Consider the following 20,990-nt stretch of genomic DNA (forward strand, 5'->3'; position numbering starts at 1 on the left):
TAAGTGACTGTTTCTCGCACCGGGTTCTGACAAGTTGTGTTTTTGATTGATGTGTAACTGTGGTTTTGTATGAGTATTTATTGTGTGGTAGGCTCCCAATAAAGATTATTTAAAAGTCTCTCTCTCTCTCTCTCTCTCTCTCTCTCTCTCTCTCTCTCTCTCTCTCTCTCTCTCTCTCTCTCTCTCTCTCTCTCTCTCTCTCTCTCTCTCTCTCTCTCTCTCTCTCTCTCTCTCTCTCTCTCTCTCTCTCAGCAGAAAACAGACCTGCTGTTTTCAACTCTCTAGAGACAGCAGGAGCGGTAGAGATACTCTGAATGATCAGCTATGAAAAGCCAACTGAAATTTACTCCTGAGGTGCTGACCTGTTGCACCCTCGACAACCACTGTGATTATTATTATTTGACCCTGCTGGTCATCTATGAAAATTTGAATAGATTGGCCATGTTTTGTTATAATCGCTACCTGGCACAGCCAGAAGAGGACTGGCCACCCCTCATAGCCTGGTTCCTCTGTAGGTTTCTTCCTAGGTTCTGGACTGGAGTTTGTCCTAGTCACCATGCTTCTACACCTGCATTGCTTGCTGTTTGATGTTTTAGACTGGGTTTCTGTACAGCATTTTGTGACATCAGCCGATGTAAGAAGGGCTTTGTGGTATCCCAGGAGGTCTACCCCGGGGGATGGTAATAGAGGGGAGGTACTTGAGGCGACGTTTGCTCCCTCTGCTGGCAATACGGGAGCTGGGCACCCCGACACGGACAGCTAAGTGGTGGTAATTAGAGGAAAGTGCCAACCAACCGTGGAGGCTAAATAAAAGGAGCACGATGGTGCACCGTGGGAGAGTAGGGAGAGAGACGGACACCAGTTAAGAGAGAGAAAACCTAAGTTATTTCTTTGATATATTTATTTTCTGTCTTAGTAAAGTGTTTTTTGCGGACTAAAGCCTTCCTGTCGCTGTGTCAATCTCTGCACACTCAACCCAACACCCCATGTTTACCATAGCTTTATGTATAAATAAATTTGATTGATTTCCAGTGAAGTGAAATCTCAACACCACAGCATACAATTACATTCTAGATGATTCTGTGCTTTCAACTTTATGGCAACAGTTTGGGGAGTGTAAGGGAGTGCGGCAGGGAAGTCAGGCGCAGGAGAGCAAAACTTGGTAATCAACGGAGCAGTTTTATTCATAAAACCACCGGTAACCAGAACCACAAACAAATGGGTACAAAACCCGTCGCACACCAGAAAAAACGTGCACATGCACTTACAAGATTATTTAAAAGTCTCTCTCTCTCTCTCTCTCTCTCTCTCTCTCTCTCTCTCTCTCTCTCTCTCTCTCTCTCTCTCTCTCTCTCTCTCTCTCTCTCTCTCTCTCTCTCTCTCTCTCTCTCTCTCTCTCTCTCAGGGTCTCCTTATGGTGAGCCAGTGTGTTCTGCTTATGCCACCGGTAAGAACCAATACCTGCTGCTGTCCTGCTCCTGGGAAGGTAACCATGACCATCACAACAACCACTAACACCACAACAACATCCACAATCACAACAATAACAGAAATAATAATATTGTATTGTAGGTGGGTCTCCCAGGTCCATAGTGTGGTGGGAGGGGCCTAAAGGAGAGGGCAGGGGCCAAGGAGTGGAGACCTCCAACATCCTGGTACTTCGTTCTAACTCCACCCAGGATGGACAGGCCTACACCTGCTACGCCAAACACCCCCTGGACACATACACCAGGACCTGCAGCCTTAGACTGGGTAAGCACATACACACAAACCAATAAGGTCTTACGGTTTCAGGTAAATTTTTGAAAAATCATGGACTCTTTCCACGTGGTTACAGGTTTTGGATAAAGAATCAACCGTTTAGAAATTAATTCCAACTCGTTAAGCTTGGGGCGTTTGGGATAGTAAAAAAATATAATAATACCCTATTTCAAAGTTTATTGGTCACATACACATGGTTAGCAGATGTTAATGCAAGTGTAGCAAAATTATTGTGCTTCTAGTTTGTCGTGGCAATTTCCTGTATTACCAAATGAGGACACCAGTCAGAGTTATACTTAAACTTCATCTTTTAATAATATGAGCTTCACCATAGCCCTTTAACTCTAAGATACATTCAGTGTCTATAATGAATTCTGAGAGTGCTTACAAAATAATACCAAGATCTTTTATAGCCAAGATACACCCCTCTCAACTTACATGACGAACCACAGATCTTAGGAAAACTTCACAAAGGGCCTTTTACTTGAGAAAGGAGTATCCCATAGCCAGATAGCATTAGCTATAAATCATCGTTCAGTTTGGTCTCTAAGACGAGGTTCTAATCTTGTTCCTGGTACTTCATAGTACAAAAACACCAACTCATGCAATTGCATATATCAATTGTCAACTCTAGATACTCCCATCTCAAGTACACCCCACTCCTGGACAAGCTCACGGAGGGGAGTGAGCCTCTAGGTCATATACTATCTCAAGATAAGTGCAACATCAGAGGGGACATACAATGGTTCCAGACACTCCCATACACTGCCAATGGGAAAAGGAGGGAGTGACTGGCGTACAGACATTGTGGAGCAAAGAGATAATTGGTTCCCCCTTAATCACGCCATCCCTTCACATGGTTTAACAGATACATTCACATATGAAGACAATGTTCCATTCTGACCTCTCCCTTTCTGATATTCTGCATATTACCAGACATGTAAAAGACAAGCCTGACCTCTCCCCTCTCTGGGCCCCAAGTGACTTTTCCCTAGCTGAGAAGGGAAAAGTGCAACTGCCAACAGTATAGTCCAAAGGGAGACAATCTAATGACATAAGCATATTATCTCACATAAGCATATTATGAAAATAAAACATCTTATTTATCTATGTTACCCAACTAATTCTGATTCATCCTCCACAAGTTCCAACAGTGCAGTAATATTGAACAACTAATCTAACAATTCCCAACAACTACCTAATACCCACAAATCTAAAGGGATGAAGGAGAATATGTACATATAAATATATGGATGAGTGATGGCCGAGCGGCATAGGCAAGGTGCAGTAGATGGTATAAATACAGTAAATACATGTGATATGAGTAATGTAAGATATGTAAACATTATTAAAGTGGCATTATTTAAAGTGGCATTGTTTAACCTGTCTAGGATGAGAGTGCCGCTAGCGGCACTCCCCCCCCACCCCCACTGAAAAACCAGTGCCGCGAAATTCAAAAACAATATTTTTTTAAAATATTTAACTTTCACACATTAAAGTCCAATACAGCTAATGAAAGACACAGATCTTGTGAATCCAGTCAACATGTCCGATTTTTAAAATGTTTTACAGGGAAGACACAATATGTAAAGATGTACATCTATTACCTAAAAACACATTAGCATAATCCACCATCTTTTATTTGTCCACCAACACCAGTAGCTATCACCAATTCGGCTAAACTAAGATATTTATAGCCCCTAACCAATAAAAAAACTCATCAGATGACAGTCTGATAACATATTTATGGTATGGGATAGGTTTTGTTAGAAAAAAGTGCATATTTCAGGTAGATATCATAGTTTACAATTGCACCCACCGTCACAAATGGAATAGAAAAACTACTTAGAGCAACGTGTTTACCTACTTACTAATCATCAAACATTTCGTAAAAATACACAGCATACACGAATCGAAAGACACAGATCCTGTGAATACAGACAATATTTCAGATTTTCTAAGTGTCTTACAGCGAAAACACAATAAATCGTTATATTAGCATAGCACATAGCACATAGCAGCCCAGCATTGATTCTAGCCAAAGTGAGCGATAAAAGTAAACATCGCCAAAATATATTAATTTTTTCACTAACCTTCTCAGAATTCTTCAGATGACACTCCTGTAACATCATATTACACAATCCATATAGAGTTTGATCGAAAATGTTTATATTTAGCCACCAAAATCATGGTTAGACAATGTGAAATGTAGCTCAGCTGGTCAGAAAAAGTCTGTGCGCCACTTAGACAGTGATCTACTCTTATACATAAATACTCATAAACGTGACTAAAAAATATAGGGTGGACAGGGATTGATAGACAATTTAATTCTTAATACAATCGCGGAATTACATTTTTTAAATTATCCTTACTTTTCAATACAGCTTGCGCCAAGCGAAGCTACGTCAAAAAACATGGCGTCCGAAGCCACTAACACTTTTCGACAGAAACACGATTTATCATAATAAAAATGTCCTACTTTGAGCTGTTCTTCCATCGGTATCTTGGGCAAAGGATCCTTTCTTGGGTCCAATCGTCTTTTGGTGGAAAGCTGTCCTCTTGCCATGTGGAAATGCCAACTGCGTTCGGGATGAACTGGAAGCGTGCCCAGCAACTCACAGCGTTTCAGAAATAAATGTCCCAAAATCGCACTAAACGGATATAAATTGCTATAAAACGCTTTAAATTAACTACCTTATGATGTTTTTAACTCCCATAACGAGTAGAAACATGACCCGAGTAATATTACTCCCTCCACTAATGCTTGGAACAGGTGCGGGTCGGTGGCCTCTAGGCGCTTGACGCAGCTCCAAAAGACTGACTAGCCTCAGGGTATTTTAATTTATAGTGCCTGTGAACGCGCAATCGACCTGATTCAAATCGTCATCACGTAAAGACATCCAGGGGAAGACGTAAGCAGTGTCCGTATAGTCATATCAATAACAGTGCCCTTTTAACTGACTCCAGAGCAGTGGCCAACATTTCTGAAATCTGAATCCATGTCAGGGAAATTGCTGTAGAATGGGCTCTGTTCCACTTAGAGACAAAATTTCAACTCCTATAGAAACTATAGACTGTTTTCTATCCAATAATAATAATAATATGCATATTGTACGATCAAGAACTTTGTGGGAAGCCGTTTCAAAAAATTACACGATTAGCATAAATAGCCACAACAGCGCCCCCATCCTTTAAAGTGACTAGTGATCCATGTATTAAAGTGTCCAGTGATTGGGTCTCAAAACAGTATATGCATGTGATATGAGTTATGTAAGATTTGTAGACATTATTGAAGTGGCATTATTTAGAGTGGAATTGTTTAAAGTGACTAGTGATCCATTTATTAAAGTGTCCAGTGATTGGGTCTCAATATTGGGCAGCAGCCTCTCTGAGTTAGTGATGGCTGTTTAACCTTTTGTCAATAGGGGGAGCTGTTAGCATTATTTTCTTTTTTACATTTCCAAATTAAACTGCCTCGTACTCAATTCTTGATCGTACAATATGCATATTATTGTTATTATTGGATAGAAAACAGTCTATAGTTTCTATAGGAGTTGAAATTTTGTCTCTGAGTGGTACAGAACAATTTCTACAGCACTTTTCATGACAGGGTTCAGATTTCAGAAATTTTTACCTCTGATCTGGGGTCTGTTTATAAGGCCACAGTGAATGCTATGAAGAAACCGACACTACCTACGTCTTCCTCTGGGTGTCTGTACGTCATCACGTTTTCAATGAAGTCTATGGGACGTTCACAGCCATTATAAATGACAAAAATGTACAGAGACCCCTCTTTCTCAACGTGCGCCTCAAGCGTGAAGGCCATCGGACCTGCCTCGTTCCAAATCGTTTTCTAACCAGCAGTATTTCTCCGGTCATGTTTTCAGTCGTTATAGTTGTTAAAAACATCATAATGTAGTGAATTTTAACCGTTTTATATCAATTTATATCCGTTTAGTGCGATTTTGAGGAATTTCTTTGTCGTGCACTCTGAAAGTTTGGACACGCTTTAGGGTGTCGGTCGTTGGTGATGGACATTTCGAAGGACAGAGGACATCTATCGACCAAAAGACGTTTATAACATAGAAAGGATACATTGCCCAAGAATATGATGGAAGATCAGCTCAAAGTAAGCAATATTTAATATGATAAACCGTGTTTCTGTCGAAATATTTTAAACGCATACATCGCCATTTTGTTTGGTATAGCTTCACTTGGCCAACCCTGTATTGAAAAGTAAGGATAATTTTAAAAATGTAAATCAGCGGTTGCATTAAGAACTAATTTGTCTTTCGATTCCTGTCAACCCTGTATTTTTTAGTCAAGTATATGATTAGCTTTTAATTAAACTAGATCACTCTGATAGATGACGTCAGACATATTGAGGCTTGATTTCCTAGTATTTTCATTGTGTAACCACGGTTTTGTATGGCTAAATATGCACCTTTTCGAACAAACTGTATATGTATGTTGTAAAATGATGTTACAGGAGTGTCATCGGAAGAATTCTGAGAAGGTTAGTGAAAAAATTAATATCTTTTGGCGGTGGTTACGTTATAGCGCTCTTTGGCTGGAATCGATGCTCTGGTAACGTTGGAACATGTAGTATGCTAACTTATCGATTTATTGTGTTTTCGCTGAAAAACGCTTAGAAAATCTGAAATATGGTCTGAAATCACAAGAACTGGGTCTTTCCATTGCTATGCTTTGTCTATTTTTATGAAATGTTTTATGATGAGTAAATTGGTCATACACGTTGCTCTATCTAGTAATTCTAGTGGATTTGTGATGGTCGGTGCAATTGTAAACTGTGATTTCTACCTGAAATATGCACTTTTTTCTAACAAAAACTATCCTATACCATGAATATGTTATCAGACTGTCATCTGATGGTTTTTTTTATAGGTTATTGGCTATCAATATCTTAGTTGAGCCGAATTGGTGATAGCACCTGAAGGAGTAAGAAACTGATGGAGTTAGAATAGTGGTGTATTTTGCTAACGTGTTTAGCTAATAGATTTACATATTTTGTCTTCCCTGTAAAACATTTTAAAAATCTGAAATGGTGGCTTTATTCACAAGATCTGTATCTTTCATCTGGTGTCTTGGACTTGTGATTTAATGATATTTAGATGCTACTATCTACTTCTGAAGCTATGCTATCTATGCTAATCAGTGTGTGGGGGGTGGGGGGTGCTCCCGGATCCGGGTTTCTGAGGCAGTAAAAGTTAACAGTCTGATGGCCTTGAGATAGAAGCTGTTTTTCAGTCTCTCGGTCCCAGCTTTGATGCACCTGTACTGACCTCGCCATCTGGATGATAGCGGGGTGAACAGGCAGTGGCTCGGGTGGTTGTTGTACTTGATGATCTTTTTGGCCTTTTTGTGACATCGGGTGCTGTAGGTGTCATGGAGGGCAGGTAGGTTGCCCCCGGTGATGCGTTGTGCAGACCTCACCACCCTCTGGAGAGCCTTGTGGTTGAGGGCGGAGCAGTTGCCGTACCAGGCTGTGATACAGCCCGACAGGATGCTCTCGATTGTGCATCTTTAAAAGTTTGTCAGGGTTTTGGGTAACAAGCCAAATTTCTTCAGCCTCCTGAGGTTGAAGAGGCGCTGTTGTGCCTTCTTCACCACACTGTCTGTTTGGGTGGACCATTACAGTTTGTCCCTGATGTGTTCGCTAAGGAACTTAAAACTTTCCACCTTCTCCACTGCTGACCCTTAGATGTGGATAGGGGGATGCTCCCACTGTTGTTTCCTGAAGTCCACGATCCTCTCCTCAGAAAGTCCAGGACCCAGTTGCACAGGGATGGGTTGAGACCCAGGGCCTGAAGCTTGATGATGAGCTTGGAGGGTACTATGGTGTTGAATGCTGAGCTGTAGTCAATGAACAGCATTCTTACATAGGTATTATTTTTGTCCAGATGGGATAGGGCAGTGTACAGTGTGATGGTGATTGCGTCATCTGTGGACCTGTTGGGGCGGTATGCAAACTGAAGTGGGTCTAGGGTGGCCGGTAAGGTGGCGGTGATATGATCCTTGACTAGTCTCTCAAAGCACTTCATGATGACAGAAGTGAGTGCTACGCAGCGGTAGTCATTTAGTTCAGTTATCTTTGCCTTCTTGGGTGCAGGAAGAATGGTAGCCATCTTGAAGCATCTGGGGACAACAGACTGGGGTAGGGAGCGATTAAATATGTCAATTAATACACCAGCCAGGTGGTCTGCGCATGCTCTGAGGACAGCCTTGCGAGGGTTAACATGTTTAAATGTTTTACTCACATCAGCAACGGAGAAAGAGGGGGGGAGGGGCGCAGACTTAGTTAGCGAGCCGCGACGGTGGCACTGTATTATCCTCAAAGTGGGCAATGAAGGTATTTAGTTTGTCTGGAAGCTTGACGTCGGTATCCGTGGCGTGGCTGGTTTTGTTTTTGTAGTCTGTGATTTCCTGTAAACCCTGCCACATACGTCTCGTGTCTGAGCCGTTAAACTGCGACTCCACCTTGTCCCTGTGCCGGCATTTTGCTTGTTTGATTGCCTTGCGGATGGAATAATTACACTGTTTATATTCAGCCGTATCGCCTGACCTCTTTCCATAGTTAAATGCGGTGGCTGGCGCTTTCAGTTTTTTGCGAATGCCGCCCTCCATAACAGTCTATTAGACATATACTGGGTCTAACTAACAGTCTAATAGACATGTACTAACAGTCTAAAAGACATGTACTGGTTTAACTAACAGTCTAATAGACATGTACTGGGTTTAACTAACAGTCTAATAGACATGTACTGGGTTTAACTAACAGTATAATAGACATGTACTGGTTTAACTAACAGTATAAGAGACATGTACTGGGTTTAACTAACAGTCTAATAGACATGTACTGGGTTTAACTAACAGTCTAATAGACATGTACTGGGTTTAACTAACAGTGTAATAGACATGTACATTGGTTTAACTATCAGTTGGATAGACATCTACCGGGTTTAACTAACAGTTTAATTGACATGTACTGGGTTTAACTAATAGTCTAGTAGACATCTACTGGGTTTAACTAACAGTATAATAGACATGTACTGGGTTTACATGGTGTCTGTATATTAAAATACAGTGATTGACTCTCTCTCTCTCTGTTTGTGTGTGTGTGTGTGTGTGTGTGTGTGTGTGTGTGTGTGTGTGTGTGTGTGTGTGTGTGTGTGTGTGTGTGTGTGTGTGTGTGTGTGTGTGTGTGTGTGTGTGTGTGTGTGTGTGTGTAGAGGCTCCAGTCTTGTTGACCCAGCGTAGTGTGGTGTCTGTGTTTGAGGGCAGTGATGTCCAGCTCACCTGTATCCTGCAAGCTAACTATCCCCCGGTCAATCAGATCGTCTGGTTCAACAACCGCAGACAAGAAGTCATACAGGTACATGCCCTGCCCCCTCTGAATCTGGTGCCAATTACCTGCTGCTAACTCTTTGCGAATATAGGCCAGGTTACTGTACAGTACTTTGAGGGTTTGGCCAGGCTGCTGTGAAGTACTTTGGCGTCTAAGTTATTGTAAAGTATTTTGAGGGCCTAGGCAAGGGTACTGTAAATAATTTTGGGCGTCTAGCTAACAATAAAGTATTTTGAGGGTCTAGGCAAGAGTACTGTTGGTTAATAACTGGTTAACAAGTGTTATGGCTTTACACCCCCTCCTATATTGAGGATAAAGAGTTACTTGCATAACAGAACACAGAGGGTGTTCTTTAATTCAAGCCTCTCAAACATAATCCAGTTAGAATCAGGAATTCCCCAGGGTAGCTATTTAGGCCCCTTGCTTATTTCAATCTTTACTAATGACATGCGACTGGCTTTGAGTAAGGCAAGTGTGTCTACATACGCGGATGACTCAAAACTATACACATCAGCTACTACAGCGACTGAAATGACTGCAACACTTACAAAGAGCTGCAGTTAGTTTCAGAATGGGTAGCAAGGAATTAGTTAGTCCTAAATATTTCCAAAACTAAAAGCATTGTATTTGGGACAAATCATTCACTAAACCCTAAACCTCAACTACATCTCGCAATAAATAATTAGGAAATTGAGCAAGAGTGAGGTGACTAAACTAATTGGAGTAGCCCATGATTGTAAACTGTCATGGTCAAAACATATTGATACAACAGTAGCTAAGATGGGAAGAAGTCTGTCCATAATAAAGTGCTGCTCTGCCTTCTTAACAACACTATCAACAAGGCAGGTCCTACAGGCCTGGTTTTGTCGCAACTGGACTACTGTTCAGTTGTGTGGTCATGTGCCACAAAGGGGGACTTGGGAAAATTAAACTGGCTAAGAACAGGGCAGCACAGCTGTCCCTTAAAAGTACACAGAGAGCTAATATTAATGCATGTCCATTTCTCATGGCTCAAAGTGGAGGAGAGATTTACTTCCTCATTACTTGTTTTTGTAAGAGGTGTTGACAAGATGAAGGTACCGAGCTGACTGTTTAATATACTAGCACACAGCTCGGACACCCATACATACCCCACAAGACATGCCACCAGAGGTCTCTTCACAGTCCCCAAGTCCAGAACAGACTATGGGAGGCGCACAGTACTACATTTTTACATTTTACATTTAAGTCATTTAGCAGACGCTCTTATCCAGAGCGACTTACAAATTGGTGCATTCACCTTATGATATCCAGTGGAACAACCACTTTACAATAGTGCATCTAACTCTTTTAAGGGGGGGGGGGTTAGAAGGATTACTTTATCCTATCCTAGGTATTCCTTAAAGAGGTGGGGTTTCAGGTGTCTCCGGAAGGTGGTGATTGACTCCGCTGACCTGGCGTCGTGAGGGAGTTTGTTCCACCATTGGGGTGCCAGAGCAGCGAACAGTTTTGACTGGGCTGAGCGGGAACTGTACTTCCTCAGAGGTAGGGAGGCGAGCAGGCCAGAGGTGGATGAACGCAGTGCCCTTGTTTGGGTGTAGGGCCTGATCAGAGCCTGAAGGTACGGATGTGCCGTTCCCCTCACAGCTCCGTAGGCAAGCACCATGGTCTTGTAGCGGATGCGAGCTTCAACTGGAAGCCAGTGGAGAGAGCGGAGGAGCGGGGTGACGTGAGAGAACTTGGGAAGGTGCCCAAGTTCTACATAGAGCCATGACTACATGGAACTCTATTCCACATCTCGTAACTGATGCAAGCTGTAGAATCAGATTTAAAAAGCAGGTAAAAATACATCTTATGGAACCACGGGGACTGTGAAGCAACACAAACATAGGCACAGACACATGGATACACACACATCATAATATACGCACTACAGTAATCCCTCGTTTATCGCGGGGGTTACGTTCCGAAAATGACCCGCGATAAGTGAAATCCGCGAAATAGAAAACCTTTTTTTTTTTTACAATTAGCAACTATTACATGTATACAAATACAGTGACTCACGTGTAGGCCGTTTCGTCGACATTATGGGTTTAGGAGATGTTCGAAATTACAAGATAATTTGGCCAACTTAATGTAAATTTGCCAAGCTGTTTTATGTACGTACACATAACTGCACGAGACGACAAAATGATAGCACAATTCGTAGCATGTTTTGATACAAGAAGCGGGAGTGAGTTTTTAGCGAATCAGAATGCAGAGCACAATGCACCAAAAAAAAAAAAAAAATGCATTATGAAAATCCGCGAAATAGCGAATCCGCGATAAGTGAACCGCGAAGTGGCGAGGGATCACTGTATACACACACATACACATGGATTTTACATTGTAGATATGTGGTAGTGGATTATGGGCCTGACGGCACATACTTAGTGTGTTGTGAATTCTGTAAGGAATGTATTGCAATGTTTTTAAAATTGTATAACTGCCTACATTTTGCCGGACCCCAGGAAAAGTAGCTGCTGCCTTGGCTAATGGGGATCCATAATAAATACAATACAAAAATACTGTAAAGAATATTGGTGGTCTAGGTTAATGTAAAGTACTTTGAGGGTCTAGGCCAGGCTTTTGTAAATTACTTCAGGGGTCTAGACTCCTGTAAAGTACTTTGAGGGTCTAGATTACTGTAAAGTACTTTGAGGGTCCAGGCCAGGCTACCATAAAGTGCATTACATTACCAAAGGTATGTTGACGCCTACTCGTCGAACATCTCATTTAATAATAGTCATCACTATGGACCTGGTCCCCCCTTTGCTGCTGTAACAGCCTCCCTATCACGACTGGCATCGCCGGTCTTCTAGCCATTATCGATCCACTTTTCATTTTCCATTTGTTTTGTCTTGTCTTCTCACACACCTGGTCTCAATTTCCCTCATTACATGTTGTGTATTTAACCCTCTGTTCGCCCCATGTCTTTGTGCGGAATTGTTTATTGTAAGTGCATGTGCACGTTTTCTCTGGTGCGCAACGGGTTTTGTACCCATTTGTTTGTGGTTCTGGTTACTGGTGGTTTTATGAATAAAACTGCTCCGTTGATTACCAAGTTTTGCTCTCCTGCGCCTGACTTCCCTGCCGCACTCCCTTACACTCCCCAAACTGTTGCCATAAAGTTGAAAGCACAGAATCATCTAGAATGTAATTGTATGCTGTGGTGTTGAGATTTCACTTCACTGGAAATCATTCAAATTTATTTATACATAAAGCTATGGTAAACATGGGGTGTTGGGTTGAGTGTGCAGAGATTGACACAGCGACAGGAAGGCTTTAGTCCGCAAAAAACACTTTACTAAGACAGAAAATAAATATATCAAAGAAATAACTTAGGTTTTCTCTCTCTTAACTGGTGTCCGTCTCTCTCCCTTCTCTCCCATGGTGCACCATCGTGCTCCTTTTATTTAGCCTCCACGGTTGGTTGGCACTTTCCTCTAATTACCACCACTTAGCTGTCCGTGTCGGGGTGCCCAGCTCCCGTATTGCCAGCAGAGGGAGCAAACGTCGCCTCAAGTACCTCCCCTCTATTACCATCCCCCGGGGTAGACCTCCTGGGATACCACAAAGCCCTTACATCGGCTGATGTCACGATCGTCGTAATGAGGTAGAGTGGACCAAGGCGCAGCGTGAGAGAAATACATCTTCTTTTATTTAGCGAAGACGAAACACGAAAAACGAACACTTTTACAAAACAAAACAACAAACGACCGTGAAGCTACAAACGTTAGTGCATACATAAGCTACAAACGTTAAACATAGACAATTACCCACAACAGCCCAATGCCTATGGCTGCCTTAAATATGGCTCCCAATCAGAGACAAATGAATGACAGCTGTCTCTGATTGAGAACCATTCAGGCAACCATAGACATACCTAGACACCTACACTCAACACAAACACTCTAACAAAACCCCCTAGACTCTACAACCACCCAAGACAAGACAAAAACACAAACATCCCCCCTGTCACACCCTGACCTAACCAAAATATTACAGAAAATAAAGATAACTAAGGCCAGGGCGTGACAGCTGATGTCACAAAATGCTGTACAGAAACCCAGTCTAAAACATCAAACAGCAAGCAATGCAGGTGTAGAAGCATGGTGACTAGGACAAACTCCAGTCCAGAACCTAGGAAGAAACCTACAGAGGAACCAGGCTATGAGGGGTGGCCAGTCCTCTTCTGGCTGTGCCAGGTAGCGATTATAACAAAACATGACCAAGCTATTCAAATTTTCATAGATGACCAGCAGGGTCAAATAATAATAATCACAGTGGTTGTCGAGGGTGCAACAGGTCAGCACCTCAGGAGTAAATTTCAGTTGGCTTTTCATAGCTGATCATTCAGAGTATCTCTACCGCTCCTGCTGTCTCTAGAGAGTTGAAAACAGCAGGTCTGTTTTCTGCTGAGAGAGAGGGAGAGGGAGAGGGAGAGAGAGAGAGAGAGAGAGAGAGAGAGAGAGAGAGAGAGAGAGAGAGAGAGAGAGAGAGAGAGAGAGAGAGAGAGAGAGAGAGAGAGAGAGAGAGAGAGAGAGAGAGAGAGAGAGAGAGAGAGAGCATACTTAAATTCACACATATAAGACTTGGCCAAACAGGTAGGATATAACTCCACCCACTTTGCCACAGCCCCCACACCACTAGAGGGATACCTTCAACCACCAACTTACCATCCTGAGACAAGGCCCAGTATAGCCCACAAAGATCTCCCCCATGGCACAAACCCAAGGGGGGCGCCAACCCGGACAGGAAGATCACGTCAGTGACTCAACCCATTCAAGTGATGCACCCCTCCTAGGGACGGCATGGAAGAGCACCAGTAAGCCAGTGACTCAGCCCCTGTAATAGGGTTTGAGGCAGAGAATCCTAGTGGAGAGAGGGGAACCGGCCAGGCAGAGACAGCAAGGGCGGTTCGTTGCTCCAGAGCCTTTCCGTTCACCTTCAGACTACACTCAATCATATGACCTACTGAAGAGATGAATCTTCAATAAAGAGTTAAAGGTTGAGACCGAGTGTGCGTCTCTCACATGGATAGGCAGACCATTCCATAAAAATGGAGCTCTATAGAAGAAAGGAAATAAGGGGCCTCTGATTCAGAGAGGTGTGGGAGGCCCCCCCCCTCCATAATCGACATCCACGTCTTCGGCACCCAGTGGGTTAACTGCCTTGCTCAGGGGCAGAACAACAGATTTTTACCTTGTCAGCTCAGGATTCAATCCAGCAACCTTTTGGTTACTAGCCCAAAGCTCTAACCACTAGGCTACCTGACATACTTTTGGATCTGAGTTACTTTTAAGTACTTTTAGGGTCTAGGCTGGGCTACTGTAAAGTACTTTGGTGGTTCAAGTTACTGGAAAATACTTTGGGCGTCTAGGATGGGCTACTGTAAAGTGCTTTAGGGTCTAGATTACTATAAAGTACTTTGAGGCACTAGGTTTATCATCTTGGCTCCTGGACTCTGTCCACGCATTTCAAGGCTGCGTTGAAACAATGACTGGCAAATGATCCAAGACCAGCTCAAATAACCCCTACCCTTGTGACAATGAGTTGTCACCCATCCTAATCCAAAATACCCCCAAAAATCTACATTAATAGAACCTAACCCTAACCCTTATCTTGACAATACACCTCACAAATATATAGCTATTGGGTTATTTGCTAATGACATCAGTAATCACTGCCCTATTGCATGAATCAGAGATACTAGGCTAAAAACCCTGACCCCCATATAATTCTAAAGAGAAACTATAAACACTTCTCAGAGCAAGCCGTTATCCGTGACCTTTATTATTCAGAGCTTTTATCCGTAAACTGCATAATCGACCCAGTTTTAGCATTCTCTTTTTTTTCAACAATTTTTACCTTCATGGCTGACAAACACGCCCCGTTAAAGCGACTTAGGGTAAAAAATCGAACAGATCCTTGGTTCGCTTGTGATTTGAAATCCTTTTTCTGCAAAATAATCAATTATGGGTCTTGGCGAGGAAAACTGGTGAAACAGCTGATTGGCTGCTTTTTAGGCAATTGAGAAATAAATGGACCGGAGGAATAAATATGGCAAAATCTAGGTATTTTCTTGATGCTATGACAGAGCCTGCTGGTGATCCCGCAAAATTCTGGAAAACTGTTAACTCACTTAAACGAGGAAACTCCTTGACTTCCCTGCCAAAGCCATTGGAGTTGGTTAAAGGGGTCCCACAATGTTCTATACTTGGTCCATTACTGTTCACTCTGTACATCAACAATATCGGTGATGAGATAAGAAAGTGTCAAATTCATTTATATGCTGTTGACACTGTCATGTACTCTATCGCTTCAACGGCTGACCAAGCATTATCACTATTGGAGACAGATTGTAAGATATTACAAGGGTCTTTTATACAGCTGAAACTTGTTTTAAATGCAAAGAAAACACATTTTATGATTTTTAATAGGTTCAAAAAGTTGGTTGAAATACACTTGCACTTACAAGCTTAGATGGTTCTCGAATTAATCAGGTCTCTGCATATAAATACATAGGGATATGGTTGGATGATAAACTGTCTTTTAAAATGCATATTGACGAACTTTGTAAACGGCTAAAAATCAAGCTAGGCTTCCTCTATAGAAACAGGACATGTTTGTCCTCTACAAATAGAAGACAAATTGTGCAAGCTACTTTTATGTCTGTTATAGATTATGGGGATATTATTTACATGCATGCTACGGCATCAACACTTAACTTATTTTTTTATTTTTTAAAGATTTTATCCCATTTTCTCCCCAATTTTTCGTGGTATCCAATCGCTAGTAATTACTATCTTGTCTCATCGCTACAACTCCCGTACGGGCTCGGGAGAGACGAAGGTCGAAAGCCATGCGTCCTCCGAAGCACAACCCAACCAAGCCGCACTGCTTCTTAACACAGCGCGCCTCCAACCCGGAAGCCAGCCGCACCAATGTGTCGGAGGAAACACTGTGTACCTGGCCCCCTTGGTTAGCACGCACTGCGCCCGGCCCGCCACAGGAGTCGCTGGAGCGCGATGAGACAAGGATATCCCTACCGGCCAAACCCTCCCTAACCCGGATGACGCTACGCCACTTGTGCGTCGCCCCACGGACCTCCCGGTCGCGACAGAGCCTGGACGCGAACCCAGAGACTCTGGTGGCGCAGCTAGCACTGCGATGCAGTGCCCTAGACCACTGCGCCACCCGGGAGGCCCCAACACTTAACTTCTTATGGCTGCAGGGGCAGTATAGAGTATCTTGGATGAAAGGTGCCCAGAGGCGCCCAGAGTAAATGGCCTGCTCCTCAGTCCCAGTTGCTAATATATGCATATTATTATTAGTATTGGATAGAAAACACTCTGAAGTTTCTAAAACTGTTTGAATGATGTCTGTGAATATAACAGAACTCATATGGCAGGCAAAAACCTGAGAAAAAATCCAACCAAGAAGTGGGAAATCCGAGGTTTGTAGTTTTTCAACTCTTTGCCTATCCAATATACAGTGTAAATTTGGTCTGGTTGCACTTCCTACGGCTTCCACTACATGTCAACAGTCTAATACTATGCACATCTTAGCTTCTGGGCCTGAGTAGCAGGCAGTTTACTCTGGGCACCTTATTAATCCAAGCTACTCAATACTGCCCCCAAGCCATAAGAAGATAATAAAAATAATAATAATGCTGCATCAAATGTACATGATCTTAGGGGCATTGGCAAACACAATGTAAGTAATTTAATTTATGCACCCCTAATTGCGCAGAATACATCTGTTTGTCCTACAGTTATTGTAAGCAGTAATCATGAGCCTATAAACCAGATTTACACTGTTAGCACTGAGGCGGTGTGCAATAGCAGGAAGACCACTTTATGCAGTTCACCCTGCACTATCAGCTCCAATGTAAATCACATGAGTAAGTCTACCTCTGATAAGCTTCCCAGTAAAGCATTAAAAACAATCAACAACCAGAAAAGTGCTAAAAATAGCCCATATTAACATTTGTAGCCTAAGAAACAAGGTCGATGAAGTCAATAACTTTCGTATAACAGATTACCTTCATATTCTGACTATCTCTGAAACTCACATAGATAATACCTTTGATGATACAGTGGTAGCAATACATGGTTATAACATCTACCAAAATGACAGAAATGCCAACGGAGGCGGTGTTGCGGTCTATATTCAGAACCACATTCCTGTAAAGCTTAGAGACGATCTAATGTTAAATACTGTTGAAGTAATATGGCTACAGGTTCATCTGCCTCACCTAAAGCCTATTCTGGTGGGAAGCTGCTATAGACCACCAAGTGCTAACAGTCAGTATCTGGATAATATGTGTGAAATGCTTGATAATGTATGTGATATCAACAAAGAGGTATATTTTCTGGATGATTTAAATATTGACTGGCTATCATCAAATTGCCCACTCAGGAAAAAACTTCAAACTGTGACCAGTGCCTGCAACCTGGATCAGGTTGTCAGTCAACCTAACAGGGTAGTTACAAACAGCACAGGAATTAAATCATCAACATGTATTGATCTCATCTTTACTAATGCTGCAGATATTTGCTTTAAAGCAGTATCCACATCCATAGGATGTAGTGATCACAATATAATAGCCGTTTCTAGGAAAACCAAAGTTCCAAAGGCTGGGCCTAATATAGTTTATAAGAGGTCATACAATAGGTTTTGTAGTGATTCATATGTTGATGATTTGTGGTGTGTAATGAGGAGCAACCAGACGCTGCTGGTCTGTGGTGTGTAATGAGGAGCAACCAGACGCTGCTGGTCTGTGGTGTGTAATGAGGAGCAACCAGACGCTGCTGGTCTGTGGTGTGTAATGAGGAGCAACCAGACGCTGCTGGTCTGTGGTGTGTAATGAGGAGCAACCAGACGCTGCTGGTCTGTGGTGTGTAATGAGGAGCAACCAGACGCTGCTGGTCCGTGGTGTGTAATGAGGAGCAACCAGACGCTGCTGGTCTGTGGTGTGTAATGAGGAGCAACCAGACGCTGCTGGTCTGTGGTGTGTAATGAGGAGCAACCAGACGCTGCTGGTCTGTGGTGTGTAATGAGGAGCAACCAGACGCTGCTGGTCTGTGGTGTGTAATGAGGAGCAACCAGACGCTGCTGGTCTGTGGTGGGTAATGAGGAGCAACCAGACGCTGCTGGTCTGTGGTGTGTAATGAGGAGCAACCAGACGCTGCTGGTCTGTGGTGTGTAATGAGGAGCAACCAGACGCTGCTGGTCTGTGGTGGGTAATGAGGAGCAACCAGACGCTGCTGGTCTGTGGTGTGTAATGAGGAGCAACCAGACGCTGCTGGTCTGTGGTGTTTAACGAGGAACAACCAGACGCTGCTGGTCTGTGGTGTGTAATGAGGAGCAACCAGACGCTGCTGGTCTGTGGTGTGTAATGAGGAGCAACCAGACGCTGCTGGTCTGTGGTGTGTAATGAGGAGCAACCAGACGCTGCTGGTCTGTGGTGTGTAATGAGGAGCAACCAGACGCTGCTGGTCTGTGGTGTGTAATGAGGAGCAACCAGACGCTGCTGGTCTGTGGTGGGTAATGAGGAGCAACCAGACGCTGCTGGTCTGTGGTGTGTAATGAGGAGCAACCAGACGCTGCTGGTCTGTGGTGTGTAATGAGGAGCAACCAGACGCTGCTGGTCTGTGGTGGGTAATGAGGAGCAACCAGACGCTGCTGGTCTGTGGTGTGTAATGAGGAGCAACCAGACGCTGCTGGTCTGTGGTGTTTAACGAGGAACAACCAGACGCTGCTGGTCTGTGGTGTGTAATGAGGAGCAACCAGACGCTGCTGGTCTGTGGTGTGTAATGAGGAGCAACCAGACGCTGCTGGTCTGTGGTGTGTAATGAGGAGCAACCAGACGCTGCTGGTCTGTGGTGTGTAATGAGGAGCAACCAGACGCTGCTGGTCTGTGGTGTGTAATGAGGAGCAACCAGACGCTGCTGGTCTGTGGTGGGTAATGAGGAGCAACCAGACGCTGCTGGTCTGTGGTGTGTAATGAGGAGCAACCAGACGCTGCTGGTCTGTGGTGTGTAATGAGGAGCAACCAGACGCTGCTGGTCTGTGGTGGGTAATGAGGAGCAACCAGACGCTGCTGGTCTGTGGTGTGTAATGAGGAGCAACCAGACGCTGCTGGTCTGTGGTGTGTAATGAGGAGCAACCAGACGCTGCTGGTCTGTGGTGTGTAATGAGGAGCAACCAGACACTGCTGGTCTGTGGTGTGTAATGAGGAGCAACCAGACGCTGCTGGTCTGTGGTGTGTAATGAGGAGCAACCAGACGCTGCTGGTCTGTGGTGGGTAATGAGGAGCAACCAGACGCTGCTGGTCTGTGGTGTGTAATGAGGAGCAACCAGACGCTGCTGGTCTGTGGTGTGTAATGAGGAGCAACCAGACGCTGCTGGTCTGTGGTGGGTAATGAGGAGCAACCAGACGCTGCTGGTCTGTGGTGTGTAATGAGGAGCAACCAGACGCTGCTGGTCTGTGGTGGGTAATGAGGAGCAACCAGACGCTGCTGGTCTGTGGTGGGTAATGAGGAGCAACCAGACGCTGCACTCGGCGCATTTGAGAAACGACTTATTCCAGTTACTAATAAACACCCATTAAGAAAATTACTGCAAAAACTGTTAAATCCCCGTGGATTGATGAAGAATTTTAACATTTTATGTTTGAGAGGGATAAGGCAAAAGGTATGGCAATTAAGTCTAGTAGCCCATCTGATTGGCAAACATACTGCAAATTAAGAATCATGTGACTAAACTAAATAAAAATAAAAATAAACTACACTATGAAACAAAGATAAATCAAATAAAGAATTATAGTAAAAAGCTTTGGGGCATCTTAAGTGAAATTCTGGGGAAAAAAGCCAACTTGGCTCCTTCATTCACTGAATCAGATGGCTCGTTCCTCACAAAGCCCACTGATATTGCAAACTACTTTAGTGACTTTTTCATTGGCAAGACAAGCAAACTTAGGGATGACATGCCAGCAACAAATGCTGACACTACACATCCAAGTATATCTGATCAAATTATAAAAGACAAGAATTGGACTTTTGAATTCCATAAAGTCAGTGAGGAAGAGGTGAAAAAATATTGTTATCTATCAACAATGACAAGCCACCGGTATCTGAAAATCTGGATGGAAAATTACTGAGGATAATAGCAGAATATATTGCCACTCCTATGTATTTGCCACATCTTTAATTTAAGCCTACTAGAGAGCTTGTGCCCTCAGGCCTGGAGGGAAGCTAAAGTCCTTTCGCTACCCAAGAATAGTAAAGCCCCCTTTACTGGCTTAAATAGCCGACCAATCAGCCTGTTACCAACCCTTAGTAAACTTCTGGAAAAAAATGTGTTTGACAAGATACAACACTATTTCACAGTAAACAAATTGACAACCGAATTTCAGCATGCTTATAGGGAAGGACACTCAACAATCCCAGCACTAACACAAATGACTGATGATTGGCTGAGAGAAATTGATGATACATTTATTGGGGGGGGCTGTCTTCTTAGACTTCAGTGCAGCTTTTGACTTTATCAATCACAGTCTGCTGCTAGAAAAACGTGTTCTGTGTTATGGCTTTACACCCCCTGCTATAATGAGGATAAAGAGTTACTTGTCTAACAGAACACAGAGGGTGTTCTTTTATGGAAGCCTCTCAAATATAATCCAGTTAGAATCAAGAATTCCCAGGGTAGCTGTTTAGGCCCTTGCTTTTTTCAATTTTTACTAACGACATGCCACTAACTTTGAGTAAAGCCAGAGTGTCTATGTGTGTGGATGACTCAACACTATACATGTCAGCTACTACAGCGACTGAAATGACTG

The 20,990-nt window shown here is 43.2% G+C and overlaps 1 protein-coding gene across 1 annotated transcript in view; it reads left to right on the forward strand.

The window, feature by feature from the left end:
- The window catches only part of LOC139551924 (V-set and immunoglobulin domain-containing protein 10-like 2), a 170,543-nt gene that overhangs the window by 119,738 nt on the left and 29,815 nt on the right, over positions 1-20,990 (forward strand). The window contains exons 9-11 of the mRNA XM_071363262.1: positions 1,406-1,486; positions 1,573-1,752; positions 9,012-9,154. Coding sequence (XP_071219363.1) covers positions 1,406-1,486; positions 1,573-1,752; positions 9,012-9,154 — 404 coding nt within the window. The remainder of the gene's footprint in view (positions 1-1,405; positions 1,487-1,572; positions 1,753-9,011; positions 9,155-20,990) is intronic.

This window comes from Salvelinus alpinus, chromosome 24 (assembly GCF_045679555.1).
Source record: "Salvelinus alpinus chromosome 24, SLU_Salpinus.1, whole genome shotgun sequence".
In the NCBI taxonomy this organism is placed as follows: Eukaryota; Metazoa; Chordata; class Actinopteri; order Salmoniformes; family Salmonidae; genus Salvelinus; species Salvelinus alpinus.